This window comes from Rhea americana, unplaced genomic scaffold, assembly GCF_003343005.1.
Source record: "Rhea americana isolate MKP2758 unplaced genomic scaffold, rheAme1 scaffold_7, whole genome shotgun sequence".
Lineage (NCBI taxonomy): Eukaryota > Metazoa > Chordata > Aves > Rheiformes > Rheidae > Rhea > Rhea americana.
In genome coordinates, this window is record NW_028186867.1 from 6,701,138 (window position 1) to 6,719,892 (window position 18,755).

General features: G+C 38.2%; 1 protein-coding gene across 1 annotated transcript; it reads right to left on the reverse strand.

The window, feature by feature from the left end:
* Positions 1-385: 385 nt before the first annotated feature.
* LOC146586294 (granulocyte-macrophage colony-stimulating factor receptor subunit alpha-like) lies at positions 386-16,537 on the reverse strand. The gene is made up of 13 exons (XM_085321465.1): positions 16,487-16,537; positions 15,208-15,369; positions 14,607-14,700; positions 14,301-14,434; positions 12,173-12,299; positions 10,700-10,829; positions 10,426-10,607; positions 7,598-7,737; positions 3,916-3,954; positions 2,751-2,880; positions 2,225-2,321; positions 1,579-1,660; positions 386-700 (listed from the first exon to the last, which is right to left on the reverse strand). Exons 3-13 carry the CDS (start codon positions 14,689-14,691, stop codon positions 629-631), a joined length of 1,218 nt encoding a protein of 405 aa, XP_085177591.1. The 5' UTR covers positions 14,692-14,700; positions 15,208-15,369; positions 16,487-16,537; the 3' UTR covers positions 386-628.
* Positions 16,538-18,755: the final 2,218 nt, after the last annotated feature.

Consider the following 18,755-nt stretch of genomic DNA (forward strand, 5'->3'; position numbering starts at 1 on the left):
TCAAAAGAATCTGGGCTTCCGGAAGCTACTTTCTCCAGTTGTACCTCACCTCGTACTGGGTACTGTAAATGTCATTGCAAACGTCCAAACTCTAAAAAGGACAAAAGCTCTCATCAGACAAGTCTTTTTCTCTCTTGCATAATTCACTAATTCCCTGGTGTATGATATTGTTGGATCAGAAGAAAAGACATTCCTACACCTACATATAACCCAAGCATATTCTCAGAATGGGTCATACTCCTCCGCAATAAGAAGATATGAGCACCACATCTTTGATACTATGCCTTTACTGGTTTATTTCTCCTTTGAAAAAGGAACACAGTTTATGAGCCTCTCTGATTTAAATGAAATATTTCTATSTGAAATATTTCAATCATAGCCACAAAAAGGACAATATGCAGAAAGAATAGTTACCCAAACAGCTGAAGTCAGTCCAAATTTAAAGCAAAAACAATAGATTTTTTAAAAAATTGCACATGAGGTAACCATCTCTTTTGGCTGCACTACTGTCTTCGTCTTTGAAAAGGAAGAAACTGGAGAAAACCTAAGTATTACGCTAGAATTTACAGAAGGATATGGAGTCATCTGAGCYGAGAAATGCACTTGCAAATTCCTCATTTTACTTTGGCTATTTCATTACTTCATCAACTAATATTATCTCTTCAGYTTCCGGTGTTATTGATTGCATTTTACACTCAGTCTGCAGAAAATAAAATAAAAAAATCCGTTAGTTTTTTAAACAAGCATAGCCTCTGCTAACTTATTTGTAATTCTGGAAGTGCTTCAATATTTGTTGTATATTTTATAAGCAGATTTCACTTCTTTATTTCTTAGCTAATAAGTTTTTCTTAGCAGAATATAACAGCGAAATTTCAGCCTCTCTATAATGCAGGCATATGGGTTTTGAATGGCCTAAAGGTGAGCAGGGAGAATATATGTTTTTATCTAGTACACCATGCAGATTATCACAAATCATCTCAAATAAATTAAAAGAAAAGGATTAACTTTGTCAAGTTATGCAGGCAGATGACTGTGCCTTGGCCTAAAGACCATAAGATACTACTGACATGACATGAGAAATTGCTAGAAAATAGAAGGGATGGCTGGATGTAGGTGAGCTGCTGGTCAATACGCTTGTCTGGTCAAACCATGCGTCTGATCACTGCAGTCTCCCCTATCATCTTACAAAATCCTATTCCTGACTGTTTTCTGTGTCACCTTCCTTTCTATCCTGTATGTATCCCCTAGTGATCTTTAAGCTGAAGTAGGCTAGGAGGAGACCCATGCCTGGAACGACCAAGGTCAGCGCCAGTCAGTGAGTCAGAGGTCCTGGAATTAGGACGTGGGCGTTAGGTGGACTTACAGTCAAGGTCATATTGGATGGACTTGTGTCTGTGGGGTGTTGTGCATGCAGAGAGTGATGTGTTCATGCTTTCCTGGTGAACTTCATCCCTGCTCAACTATCAAAGAGCAGCAGTTACCCTCTGTATTAAGTTCTTTATCATTTAAACAATGTCTTTTAGACTGTAGTAGAACTTTGCATTTCATACATTTTGTATAAATAGAAAAAAAAGATACCTCTAGAGTTGTATCAGGCAGTACATCAAGTGCATTTTTGGGCTCTGGGATTTGTGGAAATGCTGCTTTCCAATAGCCAGTCCTGGAGACCAAAATCAGATGGTATAGAAAAGAAAAAGTAAGTATCCAGCATGCACCAAACCCATTGCACCCCTGAACAAGCTCTTATCTTCTTCCAGAGCAGAAGAAATTCAAGAGAAATGAAAAATATGTATCGTGTCAGCACAGAATGAACATAATTCAGGAAAACACTAAGAATTCTAGTGAATCTTGCATAATCTTTACTGGAAAGAATAATCAACTTGTGTGTTTGCAGTAAATTCAGCACTTCAAGGAATCCGGAGATATACTGTGCAGACAGTATGCACTACAAATATTCACTTCAGTTGTACTGCTCATATGAGTAATTGCACATAATTGTTCTCCTTGCAATGTTGGCAGAAGAGGGCCCTGTGGGCCAGGCAGGAACTTCAGGAATCACAGTTACAGCATCTGCAGTACCATACATCTGGTTTGGTTTCTACGGCAGTGTGAATAAAAAGATTTTATCTATACGGAGACACCTCTCTGTATTTACCTGCATAAGAACTTCATGCATGTTTCATACACACAGACAAAATAAAATAAATGCATAAATTAGGCTTACCTTTTGCAGAACAAAATTGTGAGGATTGCCACTGAGAGTGTTGCAACTATAGACAGAAATAAGACCAATACTGAAGGAGAAATAATTTCTTCATTTCCTGAAAGAGTAGCAGTTGCAACATTTTAGTGTAATAAAAAGAAATAGGTACATAGCAATGTCAAACATCTCCTTTGGTTACTGACTGGTGGATATCAGTCTGAAAGGTTTCTGACATAGTAAAAATCAGCTCTTTAACTTAGTGCTTAAATGCTAATATATGCTGGGAGAGATTGACATTCAACCCATTTATTCGTCTACTGAAAAAAATACCTGCTATGGTTTTACTTACACCTGTTTATATTGATTTTGATCCATCAAAATGTTTGAATATTAAGAGATAGATGTATAAATACTCTCTCTCCTTTTCTTCCCAGCAAAATGTTCGCATATCATTTCTGTTTTTGTATTAGCAGGTGCAAAGCAATGTGTGAGGTAGACAGGAAATAAGTGGGGAAAATTAGGCCAAAGAATTGATTTTTGTTCTTACCAAACTCAAGAGGTGCACTCCACTCCCCCCAGGCTTTGCTTACAAGACAGCCACCACTGGCTGCTCTGATTTTCACAAGGTACCTCTTTTTCGTATTGAAATTCTGAAATATGTAGTTATTTTTGTTTTCCTAGGAGAAAAACAATTAAACTGAGAAGTTTTTCTTCACTGCATTCTAGATGTTCTTCACTTACATTCTAGTGTGTAAGTAAGTTTCATTTACCACAGAAACTTTTACAAGATTATGACAGTATTACTTACACCAGTAGACTGGTGTTACAGAGCAAAATATAAATGCATGTCTGTTTATTATGCATATAATATGCATGTATCCGTATGTCTCCTTTCAAAAATAACCTGTCCCTCAGTAAACTTTTTCTGTTTAGAAGCTTTTTTTTTGTCTTTACACTGCAACCTGTGATTTCTTATGACACAGTGCAATATCTTGATAATTTGCCTTTCTTATGGCACCTTCACAAAGGCTGAAGAAGATGTTGGACTGTCTCATTTCAATACTGMTAGAATAGAGTGATGTGAGGAATAAACTGTCTGCATGCACCTCACACTCCTCATGTACATTATGACTTTTCAAGACAACTGTAAATTCCCATCTAAACCTGTAAAATTTATAGAAAATTGAAATACATAATGTTGTTAGAAACTACTGAAACATGCTTACTCTTGGATACTTTCAGGATAGAGGTGGAATATGCAAGTTGCACTAATTAGAAGGAGGTGCAGGATACCTGGAGAACAGCATACGTGGATCTCCTTCCTGAAGGGCTTTTGTTGTCTTTGTTTTTCATAAACAGCTAAATTCCTAGGAGAAGTTTTCTCTGTATCTCTTCTCTCCTGTCATTGACATGTAACTTCAAACTACAACCAAATATTTGAGGGGTAGCAGGGACAGCACAGTGCGAAATTGAAAGTTTTTCAAAATACTTACAAAATAATAATAAAGTTCTGTCTTTAAATATATTAGTCATATAAATATCATAATGATTTATCAGTTTGAAATGTTTAAGAAATTTACAAATAAGTATCTTATAAAGTATAGGATATTGAGTGCTGTTATACTGATATTAAAGGCATTTACATGCTCTTTACTTTTCACAGGTGACTATGAAACCCATATATTGCCAATTAACTGAACAGGAAGACTTACTGTTATATAAGTATCTTTGGTCTTTTCCTCAGGATTAGCCTGTAAATTAGAGAAAAACTTTATTTTTATAGTTGTTTGTTTTGCGATTAGATTGTAAGTCATGTTTCATCCACTATCTTCTTTCACCCCATTGCTCTTTCTTATCTACTCAACAATTTGTCCAGAACTGGTGATTTATCTCAGATTTAAGATCTAATACATAATTCTACAATGCCAAGTTTATATAATGAGTAATTCTACTATGGAAAAATATTGTTTTCCTTACCACCAGAGTAGAGAAATAAATTTCCTTTCAGATTGGTGATTGAACTGAAACACAAGCAAAACTATAGCTTTATTTCTGCATACATCGGGGAAAAAAGAGATGTAAAAATCTGTGAGATGGAACTTTTAGTTTATGCATAGTGTGTTTATTTAAAAATTAATTTCATTACTTTTAGTTGCAAATGTTATATAAACATTGTTTCCTTTTCCCTCAGATGAAACACTTTGAGACTGACATGAGTCCACATAGATTTCAAGCTGCCTTTCAACAATATTTTTCATAGATACAGTAGAATTCACTCATTTATTCTGAGTAACTAACAACTGCAATATAATGTAGTGACCACACACAGCTGATTACTGGCAAACTGTATCTTCTTCTCTGTTAGCCTGTCAAAGTATCAGCATTAGAGGGTGCTGAAGGAACTGACGGATGTCACTGTGAGGCTGTTTTCATCTTTGAAAGGTCGTGGTAACTGGATAACTGGAAAAAGGCAAGTATCACACTCATCTTAAAGAATGGCAAGAAGGAAGATCCAGGGTACTACAGTCACCCTCACCTCAGTCCCTGCGAAGCTTGTGGAGCAAATCCTCTTAGAAACCATCTCTAAACATACTAAGTGCAGGAAAGTGATTAAAAGAAGTCAGTCAGCATGTGTTTGCTGATGGCAAATCACGCCTGGACAACCTGATTGCTTTTTATGACGAGATGGCTGCACTGTGGACAAGAGGGTGGGTATGTTGTACACGTTGACTTTAACAAGGTCTTTTATTCAGACTTGCACAGTCTTCTTTTCACCAAATTGGTGAGAATGGGCTGCATGAGTGGACAATATTGTGTGTGGAAAACGGGCTGGACTGGCCAGTTCAGAGAATTGTGATCAGTGGTGCAAAGTCCACCTGGTGGCCAGAAACTAGTATAATCCATCAGGGATCAGTACGAGGACCAATATGATCCAATGTCATCATTAAAAAGATAGATTGCATGACATAGCACAACCTCAACTATCTGGAGGTTGACATCAAATTAGGGGATGCAATCAATATGCTAGAGAGTATGACCACTACTCAGAGGGACATGGATAGGCTGGAGTAATGCACTGGCAGAAACCTCATGAAATTCGACAAGTGCAAGTGCAAGGTCTTGCGTCTGGGAAAAAATAATCCCATGCAGAAGAATGGTCTAAGGCTGACTGCTMGGAAGCAGCTCTACGGAAAAGAGTCCAAGGATCCTAATGGACAAATTGACTATGAGCCAGCAATGTGCCCTTGTAGCAAGGAAGGCCAACCACATTAGGGCTACATTAGTAAGGATGTAGTCAGCCGGCCCAAGAAAGTCGACTTTCCCCTTTGCTTGGCACTTGTGTGACTGCATCTGGAGTATGATGTCCAGTTTTGGGGTCTAAAATCATTACACACTTTCATTATACACTTTCCATTTGTTTTGGAATCTTCCCAGGCCATTTGCTATTTGATTCAACTATTTGAGCATGGGACAAGTTGAGGGAGAGTGGAAGTGTGTCATTTCATCTACATCTCAATTGAATAAATTGGCTAAACACTCTTAATTGTCAGGAGAAAGATATTTTAAAGCTTGTTCTTTCTCATGCTAAAGTAAACATCTAAATTAAGCCAGTTAGTTAAACTACACAAATATCCTTCTATTGACTTAAAAGCAAGTCTAGTAAGCCACCTTAAATACAGACAACTGCATTATAGACAGCTGTAATTAGAAGAGATGAATTCCACACATTACAATTAAGAACAAGTTAGAAAAGCTAACGCACATTTTTAAAAAGTAGGTAAATTCTAATTTCTTTATTTCCTCTCCAGTTTTACTACACATTATTATTAATGAAATCAAAACATTCAGGACTGTGATGATGCTTAGGTTTAGCAATACAGTTTGTCCAAATAGTTATATAGTATGGCTATTCAGAATCTGAAAATCAACTTGGTGAGCGGCTAACAAAGATAGATCAAACACCCCTTAAGAGACAAAGCAGTGACTATTAATTTGTAGTAGAGATCTCTAAAAGGTGATCTAAATAACTGCTGCTAAGAYTCATAAAAATGGGGTGTAGACTGCTTAAGACACTTTAATGACCATAAGAAGACATTAAAGGGTGTATTTGTTTCATAGATTATATCCTGATTTGCAAAAGACAACAATTCCAAGAAGTATTTGAAGATTCCAAGCAGTTTTACTGAAATTGCACACTTATGCAATGGTGATATGAACTTTCCTGTAAGCTTCTTTTGCTACAAAGATAAAGGGAATGGGAGAAGTAATAAAGCTTTATACCAATTAGTTGGGCCTGGGAGAAAATTCATGTATGAGAGGGCAAGATCCATCCAGACTAAGCAGTTTCAAATAACAGAAATCCTGGGAATGCCTTGAATTTTTGGCCTAAGCTGACTGTAGTACAGGCTAGGTTTTCCTCTGTAGACACTATCTGCCATCCTGCGATCATTTGGTGCAATTCTTSCACAGTTCTAGTAGCTAATGTCTAYTCTTTCTGCAATGAAACACAGCAACCTATCACTCTGTATTGATTCAAAAAGACTTGTAAAATTAAGTTCTGAATTTGAATTGCAGGAGCTTAAATGATTCCCTTAATTTTAAAAGGTAAACAGCGTTCAGATGCTCTGCATTTCAGCTTTCTCTCTCCCATTTATTTTCCTTTTATTTAACATTTTACTGCTTTAGCTCTTAGACCAATGGTTGCTTTGCTTCCATATGCTATCTGGGATATTGTATGTATAACACACACACACACACACACACACACATATGTTATATGTGTGTATGTATATATTCATAGATATGTACATATATGTGTATGTATATATCTATATGTATACATAACACAAAATTCATATACATAATTCTCTCTATATATATATTCAGTATATCTATGTACTATATAGATATAGAATATACAGAAATTTCAAGTCCCCTCCATCAACCAAGACTTTTTAACTGAATGTACTGCCAAGTTTTTTATGTTGTCCAGAATTTATAGTCCACCTCTGCCCTTTCATAGACATGTGGTCACCACTGGAAAAACTGTAGTCCTGGACAGCTCCAGTAAGTCTCAGTACAAGAAGCACCTTTTCCTGAGTTCTGTCACAGTCAAAACTGTGGCTACATTCAAGTCATGATGAATCCATGCTACAGCTGTACCCATCCAATGTACCTTCAGCAATACCTCACTCAGGAGAACAGAGGCAAAGAGATGGGGCAGTACATGGTGGGGTATAAGAATGGGAGGACCCCAAATAAATGTGGTGCTACATATGAGAAAGGCTACTTTCTCATATGAGAAGAGAGAGAGGATTTATTTATTATGTATGTGTGTAGGTAAATGCAAACATGTATATTAATGTTAAACATTGGTCAAGAAGTTCCTCTTACCTTATGCTTTATGTAAACTTCATATTTAAAACACTTGTCTTTGTTTGAATGACTTATTTGGGGTCGTTGCCATTGAATTATGCAACCTTTTTGAATTCCATCACAGTTGGCAGTGACATTTAATGGGGGCATGAGCTTTTCTGAAATGATACAATCAAGAATGCAATTAAAATCATTTTCTTTTATTTTTGCTTTGATAAAAGGGAGTACGACTGTAGGTAGCATATCTACAAAGAAAGATACTYATTTGTACCTATTTTTCTTAGAAACTCTATTAGATAAAATTGAAAGACTGGAGTTCTTCAGATCCTGTCTCTAGGATCAGAAAAAAGTAAGGACTGAGCCAGGGAATGTGATTTAGGAGAACAACATGCAAAGCTTCCATTTACTTTGGTGAACACCTAGGCAGATTTCCTTCTTCTTTTTATGAGGATGTTTCTTACTAGGGAAGAGCAAACTGATGCTGAGAAATCCAAAGAACTTTTCTTTCTTCAAGCCTCCTCACCTGATGCTTCTGTAACATGAGGGTGTAGCTTGCTTGAGGTTGTAAACTATGCAGTTTAATCTCTCTCCAAAATTAGCTATTAAATTACAAATTTAAGAATGGAGCTTCCATTTTAAGAATCTAGCCAACTTCTCCACATATCTGCCATAGGTGTGAGCACAATATGGAGACTTTATATTTCAATCATTCCCAAGGACATGATGCATATTGTAAAAATGAAAGATAAAAAGTCATTGATTGCAAAGAGGGTGATAAAAGGGTGATAGAAGAACCTTCAGTTTCAGCTAGACTTCCTCTTTTTGATTTTTAGAGACTGGATAGGGCTAATTGGGTTATTCACTGTCTATAATTATGGTGAGTCCCTGTAAGGGACTGTCCATACAGGAGATGGTAAGGTGCTGTCCTTCTGTTTGTACCGATCTGTTCCTGGCTGTCTGTGCCTTTACTGTGCACACCTGTTTGKCACTCACGCTCAGCTCTTCCCATGACAGGTCCTGGAAAGGGGGGATATGGAGCAGTTATATTTCCCCACTRGCCTAGGACAGGAGGGATCCTCTGAATCCTGCAATCCACCAGACTTGGCTACTCTTAACAGCATTGATCAAAGAACATTTGTGTTTCWTCTGCTATAAATAAATGCCACAGCTTCATTCCTTCTCCTTGTAGATTGAAGCCTTGTTTGTCCATTTTTCGACTACAATACCAGAAAAAGTGAGGCTTTGCCAAATCACTGAACTTGTTCCCACAGTAAATGTACAGAATGCTCCCAAGTACAGCACTGCATAGAGCATGTGAAAAACTGTGGCATTTTGTATACATATTCATTTCTCTAGTGAGGGTATGTTGTGAAGGTGGTTGCCATGCCCGCTGGCTGTGAGAAAGAGGAGCCAGTGCTCAGATAAGCTCCTTCTAACATGTCTCTTCAGATGAAAGGTTTTTGGCCATCATTGAAAGGACAGAGGTGTGGCAAGAAGTCTCTTACCTCCTGAGGACTTTGCTGGAGAAAGACTTAAAAACAAGAAGATTGGTCCCACATGGATTACCCTCTGTGGAAAGGTTTTCAGTGCTGAAGAAACCAGGGCAGGTTGTAGCTGTAAAGACTTCTTGATTGATTTTACTCAAGCCTTTTTGTCTTGAGGAAAAGATTTTCCTGAAGAACTCAGAGTCTGTCTCTTTTGATTTTAGGTCTAAGGTGAGACATGGATACTTGACTCTTTAACAGGCAATTTATAACCTGGAAGGAAATGACTGTGGCCATTGCAAACAGGAAGCTTGCCATTGGAAATGACGCACTTCAAACCCAGTGTTAAGGCTGTACAATACCAGTCAAGCCATGGAGTCTGTCCGCATAAGAAAGGATGGAAAAGCAATGACTAAAAAGAAAATCTCTGGGTTAAGTACTAAAATTTGAAGAAGTAAAACAAGCAAGGCAGAAATTCAAACTATAGTAAAAGAACTACTGCAAAAATAAAGGTTATGATATACTGTGTTTCAAAATATGAAGACAGAAATACTGACTAGAACAAGCGATTGAAAGTAATTTGAACAGAGAGGCATAAGTTGCCCCTTTTGTCATTGCAAGGATAATGTATGAAAGGAGAATTCAGGGCTTGCAGCCACAAATACCACATTTAAGGTAAAAGGGTTCTATCTAGTAGTGTTTGTAAATGGGCAACCACTGTGTGAACCAACAGGTAGGTAGTTTGTCAAAAGGAAATGGTGTGCTACAGATTCTTCAAGGGTGTAGACTGGAGTAGAATTCTGCAGCTCAATATTAAAGCAAGAAATGAGACTATTTGCAACAATGTTAAATCTAATAGGAAATAATATGAAAATTTGTTTTGAATTCATTGGTACAGTAAATATATTTTATATATACTAATATAGCCTTTAGGCTAATATTTAATTGAATGGCTTTTCAAGCTAAGAAACATAATTTCACTATATTTGTATGGGAGAAGAGAAATGTAGAGGTTTCAGACATAATTCTGGAATCTGATACCAACATCCATTAGTTTATGTGCTTGTATAGCTTTCAGGAAATTCATATCCAGCTGGAAAACCCTGTTTCTCAGCATTTATGTTCTGTTAGGTGGTCAGACTTCTCTGAGCTGTAATTTCATAATGTCTCTACCTGCTATTGCTGATTCACTTTTGGAATGATATTTTCGCAGCCACTAGGGCGAGGATCAAAGCTTTCTAAGGAAAAAGAAAGTCTGTTTTGTAGGGAGAGATTTCTGCAATGAGTGCAGCTCCTTTGCAAAGACGAATTCCCTGCTCTCCTCATGCAAAAATGAAAATAAAGCAGAAAGAAATTACTTACCAATTGTATACAGTTCGATGTACTCATCATAGAACTGGATCAGGGAGTCTTTGCTAGACCCATTCACCATGAAGTAAGCTTTTGTACCCGTTATCGTCACGTTTTGGAATTGACATCCCGTGTGCCTCCCATTTTCATCTTTAACATAAAGCTCACATTCCCTCTCTTCTTCTTCTTCTTCTCTGTGTATAGCAAGGTGTTTTAGTTGAATGCATGCAGTGTCACGTGCTGAATCAGAATTCAGAATTGCCTAGAGTCAAGTAAAGCTACTCACCTTGAGTTCTGCCAGTAGAGAAAGTACTGGGTATCACGTGGGGCATCCCTGCCCGCATGCCAAGTGCAGTTCATAARGGAAATATTGTAAATCAYRCAGGAGAAATTTTTAATGGCTGTCCCGGGCATGCCTGCAAACAGAGGAATGCCCCATGTCCCCTTGCTCCAAGCCAGAAGGTCCTGGCATCCACTTAGGTATTTTAGGCACCTACAACTTCAGCTGATGATTACATGAGTTTAAGAATGATGTGCTTCATTTTAGGTAGCATAAGTGGAAGAACTTATATAAGTAACATAAGTGACAGGCTCTACGAAAAATTTCAGATAGATATAAACTCCAAGGATAAGGATACAGTTGCATCTGATAGAATAAGGCTCAGTGAAGCCTAAACTGCTCTAGTACAGACTGTAAGCTAAAAGGGCTACTCCTGTGCTTTGAATTGTTCCAATTCAAAATGAGACACTGGTACCTCAAAGCCACTAATTGAAATATTTCCCTGTCTGCCTTCAGAACGCTACAGTAGTATTTATATTCCTGAGGAATTTGCTTCAGTGCCCTGTCAGATATGGAGGGAGAGAGAGAAGCCTAACTGAGGGTTTCAGAAAAGGTGAGAAGCCCAAGTGCAGACCTCTTAAGTCTCTCCAGACTTCAGAGAGAAATGTTTACACAAGTAGGTACGGATGTAAGCTTTGAAAGTCTTTGTAGTCTGCAGAGATACCTGCTTCCACCTGGAACTAATTCCATGAACCATCTCATGATTAAAACATTTCAGTTTTCTCCTTAAGCTTACTCCCCACCATGCCCCTTCCAAAAATGTCCCAGTAAGTTTTTTTAAACCTCTCTTCTAAAAGGAAGTATGACTTTTCCTTAAGTCATCCCTCTTTTTAAAAGGAAATTCAATTTTGTGGGGCTTGATAATACTAGAATTAATGCCATTTTGTATATGCCAGTTCTAGTTTGCTTTAATGAATAGATCATGTTCCGCCTCTCTTACCACTCTCATATATACTACCCCTCTCATACAAAATGGATAAATTCTGTAAGATCGATCACTACAAAGTGTTAGGCATGAGATCATGAGTGACACTATGATAAAACTAAAGGTATCACAGATTTCTCAAATAAGTTCAAAACCAGTAGCCACAAACCTGTTTCCCCTGAATTTTTAATAACGTTTTAAGGGCATTTAAATGTAATCAATAAAATATTAGCACAAATGTTTAAAAGAGAGATGGTAATTGAAAAGACGGCAACAAGCAAGATGACTACTGAGGACTAAAGAACGACTGAATGAGTTGTCAAAGGAATCTCCTTGTGTCTGGAAACTATGCCATAAGACCGTGAACAAGAAACATGTTCTTTACATAGGAAACAAATGAATTAAAGAATGATTTTTTTTTCTTTTTTTTTTTCTTTTTTTACTCTTAAAGCATTGGAAGTAGGCAAATCCTTTTCCAAGGTTGAGCATATTACCTTGTAGAACAAATGTGCATATGCTTGAATACGTAGTGTTGATGTTCACTGCTGTAACTGAAAAGTTTATACCGCTATGTAGAGGTGGTATTATATTTCTATCAAACTTGCAGGTTGTATTCTTCACCTGAAAAATGATATGCACAAGCTTTACTTTTCTGTACTTCATTGAATGGCTTACACAGCACTCCTGGTAGAAAGGGCTCAGGCTGGTACTTGATTTGTAACAGTGGGACCACTGCAACGGTGAAATGGGTACCAACATCTTTCCAAGCTCAAGAGCTCCCTTCCCAGAGGGTTGGGGTAATGAACCTTTACCAGTGTAAAGAGTTCAGTGTTCCTTCTAGGAAATCCTAGAGGAAATCCTGATAAAACAGTGTTAGGAATAGCAATTCCTTCTGCCTTTCCACTGATAGTCCGCCAGATCATTCAAATAGCCTCAACATGGAATATGTGTTTTCATAGGAATCAACAGCTGTTTGCAAAGTTTATACTCCATGCAAATAGAAAGCAAGACACCCCACAAATGACTGTCTGTGTAAGAAACTGGTTTGAGATTCATCTCCATGAACTTTAGCCTTCTGACAGCTAGCATCTAGCCTGAGCAAGTCATACAGGTGCCTTGTCTAGGCACTAGTGAGAGAAGACGGAGACATTGGTATCTAAGAAACATGGGATACATTGCCCTCAGCCAGGGCCTGTACCTCTTTAGCAGCTCCTACTGGAGCTTAAAGAACTACAGTATCCATATTTAGATTGCTGAAATGAGGGTAACATGAATTTATGATATCTGTGATTAGTGATGCAGGTGGTATAATTGCATGGAGTATTAAAGGAATCCCAAAAGGTCAGGCTTTTATAGAAAATGCCTACGGAAATATAAACATGTATACAGATTACTTATTGACATAGTAATGTAGCATGAAATGCTTCTTCTCTATTTGTGCAAAATAGGCTGCCAAAACCTATACGTACTATTACAGTTCCTGTTCTTAAAACAATTCTATATTTGAGGTTGCCTCATTGGCAAATGAGGCAGATGCATGAGAAATATTGGCCAAATGAGCCGATACTACCAGAGTTTTGAATTCTAGAAGGAGGGAACTTAGCTGAGGCAGGAGCAATACATAGGGAAAAGAATAATGCCAGGAGGACAACTTCATGACCTACTTTGAAGTTTCAGTCCATCTTGTAGAGGACAGTGACTGAGAAACTATTCTGCTTAACATACAGAGTAGTTGCATAATAGAAGAAGGTCTAACATTCATCTTCCTTGAATGAGCACTTCTAAAAACAAACTATAGCATAAACAGAAGTTGCCTTTTCAGGAAGTCTTGACAGTTTTTAAGTCATCCATTCGCATAATCTGAGGTTCAAGACTTGTATCTGCTATCAAAACTTTGAATCTCTAGTCAGAAGGTCTGGTGAGATTTCTCCTTTTCAGCTATTTATATAGGTTCCCCATTTTCTTGAGCCAAGATGAGAATCTGGACCATGCAGACCTATGGACTGACCTAGAGAGTAAACCCTCCAAGAATGTCTGGCTATAGAGATACCATCCACTCAGGCCCACAATTTTTTTCAGGACTTAGCAACTCAATTTGCCCATATAAAGGCAAAATTTGTATTTGAAATAYCCATGGATACCCTCTCTGGCCTCAGTAGTCACTCCAGAAAGGATGTCTTCACTGTCTTCCATGTCACACCAACCAGTCCTAAGCAGGCATATCATTGCATCTCCAAGGCCACCTAAGACTTATCTTCAGTCAGTTAGGACACGGGCATCTAACTCAAGTCTATCCATTGTATTCACAAATCTACACTTCATGAGCTGCCTCCCAGCTATGTTCCTCTGAAATATGGTCAAGAGGCAATCTTACGCTTCAGTCCCATCAAGGCTCTGATTTCATAAGAGTACTCTGAAAGCAAGTATTTCATGAGAATGGTGAGAGACAATGGACRTACTTCAGTGCAAAGAAGGATCTCACTAAAAGCTAGAAAGAAGCACTAAAACACAGATCACTTTGTTCCTACCAAGGATATATTTTTCAGTTACTTAAGGATATGAAAGAAAAAGAAAACAAGTGCAATATTTTATCTCTATTAAAACTTTACACAGCAAATTTACCTTTATTGTTCTTTCATTACCACCTTTATTCACAGAACACGAATACTCGGAAAAATTCATGCTGCTCACCCAACTCAGTTCCATTTTCTTCTGATTCAATGTCAAATTTTTAATAGGTGAGTCTGGCATCTCCACTGAAAGTAAGAGAGGAGTATCAGTACAGATGCAATAGTGATGTTCCCAGATTTTCAGGTGCAGAAGCTAACTAGCAGGCCCCAGCTATAAGGCAGCTTAACCACAGCTACCTCTAAAGAAAAGTACCTTACACCCCACCTCTGAGGATTCCTGTTAGAGCATTGTACTCACAGTCTGTGCATCGCCAGCCATCACACGCTGGGGCAAACAGCAGCATCCACCAGATCATTAAGATGATTCCAAGAGGAGCAATCATCTCTTGTTCCTTGGAGACAGAGAGCAGCTAAACTTACCCAGAATGGACGATGCCAGAGTGAACTACTCATCCCCACTCACCCCTGAATTTATCTAGTCTGACTTCCTCACACTGCCTGCCTCCACACCATCCTTCAGCTGCTATGGCTCTAGTGAGGCAAGGTTTCCCTGTACTGAAACCATGCTGACACTTTCCCAGCAGGCTGCATTAATTCACTTCTTTGGGGATTTTGTTGTTTGTTATAGTTTCTGCCATCTAGCCGAAAGAGAAGTCAGAGACACCGTGGTGGTAGAGAAGGCTGTGGTTTCCAAGATCCCTTTTAGAATCATTTCATAAATGGGAGTTACTTTGGCAATCGGCCAGCACTTCGGCCCTGTAATGAGTGATTATGTACCTTGGCCAGCAATTCTGCAATTGTACAGCTGAGTTCCTTCAGAGTTCTCAGGTGATGAAACCTAGTCCTGGTGACTTATTAATATCTAATTTATCCACTTAGTAAACCATCTGTATATTTACCTTAAAGTGGTCTAGCTCTTCTACTACAGTTTCCCCTCTGACTTCAGCAGGACTGATGCAAATTGTGCATTGAGATTTTGTGTTGCAGCCTCATAGTTCCTGAAGGACTCTTTTGCATTTCTTCCACCAAGGTGTCCCACTGATTCCCTTGCTGGTTTCCTTCTGTTGACATATTTAAAGGACTTGTTAGCAGCTTGAGAATATTTTCAAGGTGTTCTTCACTTCCTTTTATCCMTTCTGATTTCCCATTGACGTTAGATCTGCCATGTTTAAGAGTATTTTTATTTTGCTTCATTGATCTACTTAACTTCCCAAAAGAAATATATATGTTTTTTACTGTAATGTTTTGGTTTCTTCTCAAATTGTGCTACAGAATTGCTTTGCTTTCCAATACAGTAATTCTGAACAACTTCCATGCTGCTCTCATGCTTCTTTCTTCTGGATTGCTCCTTTAGGGAGCAATCTTTGCTTGTTTGCCTGTTTTTACTTAACTGCCTCCTATTCCRTTTCAAGACAAAGTTAAAGCACAGACCATCCTACAGATTCCTCTTGCCCTCAAAGCTTCCCCAGCCTCTACATTGTCTAAATCCTTCTTGTGTACTGTCACGCTTGAGTCTCCAGACCTCTGCCCATCTCTCAGGTCTTGAGGGAGAGAAGATTAAACAGGCCTCTCAAGCAGTAAGAAAAATGTTCAGATAAACTGTACAAAAATTAAAGAAGTTGTAATCTTCTGCCACAAAGCAATAAGGCTGTTGATCCTGGGACTGCTGTATGAAATGATATATATGTATATTTGATGACTTCTAACTTAAGAGCTAAAGACTATCTATGTGCTATAAAGGTTAATAGGAATTGGCAAGCGGGTAACAGTCACAAATAGAAAATGTCAAAATCATTCATAGCAATATTGATCAGCTCCAGTCAAATAGCGAGGAGCGTGTTATGATAAAGTCACTAGGTCATAATACCTGATTCATGTACTTTCAAGAATGTTTTTGAATATATACATAAAAGTGGATCAAGGAGGGGTATCTAATTTTGCTGCAAATTCAGTACCATAAAATGTGAAGAAAATCAAAATTGTGGCTATGAGCTTTCAAAGCTGGGAGCAGGCACTTTGTTTGCAAAGGCTTTTATTCAGTTTAGCTCCATGTATTACTTTGCCATCTTTGAGATTTTGCCTAGGACATTTCTAGCCTTGGGGTTCTGGTATCCATCCTCCTGTCATACTGCATACCTCAGCGAACAAAACAGTCAGACAAGACAAAGATGAACCTACCTTGTTTTTCAAAACTTCTGTATCTCATTCATCTTTGTATAATAGTCTTGAGGCTCAAAGAAGCTAGAAAGACTTGCATCTGAAATGGTTGTGTAGTTATAAATAGGGCTGTCTCCCTACCCACTTGCATTATAGGGAACTGTTGTACCATGGGAAGTGTTGCAAGACGTGGTGTTCGTCACTTCCCTCCTTATTCTTACCAAATTATTTTCATTGCACAACTCAGGATTTCATGTGACATGAACAAGCAGCTAACTAGTTATGTTTTCCTTTCTTTTGTATGGGATCCATTGGTGCTTTGGGATCTGTTCAGTATGCAGAAAACCTTTTCTTTTACAGTTCTTTCTGTTTGATTCTAAAAAACCGTTAGTAATATATAGCATCTTTTGACATGTGTCACAGTGTGGTGAGGCTGGGGGCTCTGCAGAGCCGGTGCCAGGTGGGGTCTGCCAACAGGGCATGGCCAGGGGAGCATCTCCCCAAGAGAGCAGRACCCCAGGGTACAGTGAGGGTTGAGGGCCTCCAGGCTGTAGACATCATCGATTCAAGATAATCCCAAAACCTGTGGGAAAGAGAGGATTTCAATTTTTGGATATAAGATTCTCAAATAAGTTACATCAAAGCCAGAAGTCATGATTTGAGTTTGCTCAGTTCAACAGTCCCAGTGCCAACCTCCCACTCCACCAGACCCTCTAAAACAGAAAAAAAAAATGCCAGTAKTCCTATGAAAAAGCAGGTAAGTTAAACTCTTGTGCAAAAAGCCATTTCAGAGGCTGCTATTAAACGTTTGTTCCATTTTCAAGTTACGGCTCTCAGTTTTCTAGGGCAGAGGATTATTATAAACATCAAAAATACCAAAAGCTCTCTTATACCCTGAAATGCTTTGCTTTACACAAGGCAACATAAGACATTGCTCATTTAATATTGAGCTTTGCGATCCGTGCAGACAAAATTTCATTTCATCACATATCAAAATTTAAACATAACTGGAAATCATGGTATTTTCAAGCTGTAAATCATGTAAAGTTTTTCCCCTTAAGAATAGTCAGATCCAGTCTGCTGTAGTTTAARAGTTGTAAGAGAGAGGAGTCCATGTACTTCTCTACCACTCCCATTCCTTGCCTATTATATTTGGAAAAAGCATCTGCTGCCCGACATCCTGATAAGCTGCTCTAGTATTCACACCCTCTATCAAAATCCAAGTTCATTCCTATTGTAATTCCTTACTGACATGCCCAGTGATGCAACTGTATCAGCAGTTTGTATCTGCTGTAGAAGCAGATAGTTCATGTATCARCTGTTTATAGATAACATATCAGCATCAGGCACATTACATGTCAGACATTCCGGAGGGAGTGGTGATCTCTGCATAGAGATCATACATGATTCACATTGGTTTGATGTTAGCTAAGGTTACGTGCTTATGAACACTAAAATCTCTTCGTCTTTCTATGCTTGCATGAATTATCAGCTCACCAAGCATACTTACTAATTATATTTTCTCTGCTTGACCATCTATATCACAGGTGTTTGTACACACTGGCAATCAGAAACATAAACCCAACCCTTAAAGCATCCAGGAATTTTATGTTAATCGGTTTGTTTGTTTGCTTGTTCAATTTCCTTAGGAGAAAAACAAAGATAATATAGTGTCGACTATCTTTGGGAACAAAGAGTGTTTACTTCCTATAGACCCAGAAATGCCTAGGCTCATGAGTATTTCTCATGTCTGGATTCCTACTAGTGAGTGAGATTAATGACTGATGAGCCTACAAGTGTTCGTTTTCCAGGTGCATTCTCCTATGTTGTTTGTAAACACAAATGATACTGAGGTTGTCACTGAGACCAGTCATGAACAAAAAGTGGATACCTGACCTTATTCTTTGCTTTTCATACAGTTTAGAAGACCTTATTCTTTTTCTTTTCATACATTTCTCTTTAGAGAACTGGTATGGCACAGCAAATCTCCTCAACATGGTAACGACTTTTTGACTGCAAAAGTCTTTTCTACAAAAATCAAGATGGAACTAGCTCCACTTCTGATCACATACAGCATTAAAAGCATAGARCAGGGAGCAAACTGGAAAGCAATGTATTAAGTAGCATCCTGTGATAGTGTTTGTGCATTTGATCCAATCTTTCAGCACTCTGATATTGATTTAGGAGATGAACAGCTCACCTTGAGCATTCAGAAAGGGAAGACCTTAATAAACCCCAGGCCTCCCTAGAAACAGTAATATGTGGGAATTAACAGAGGCTGGCATGGGCT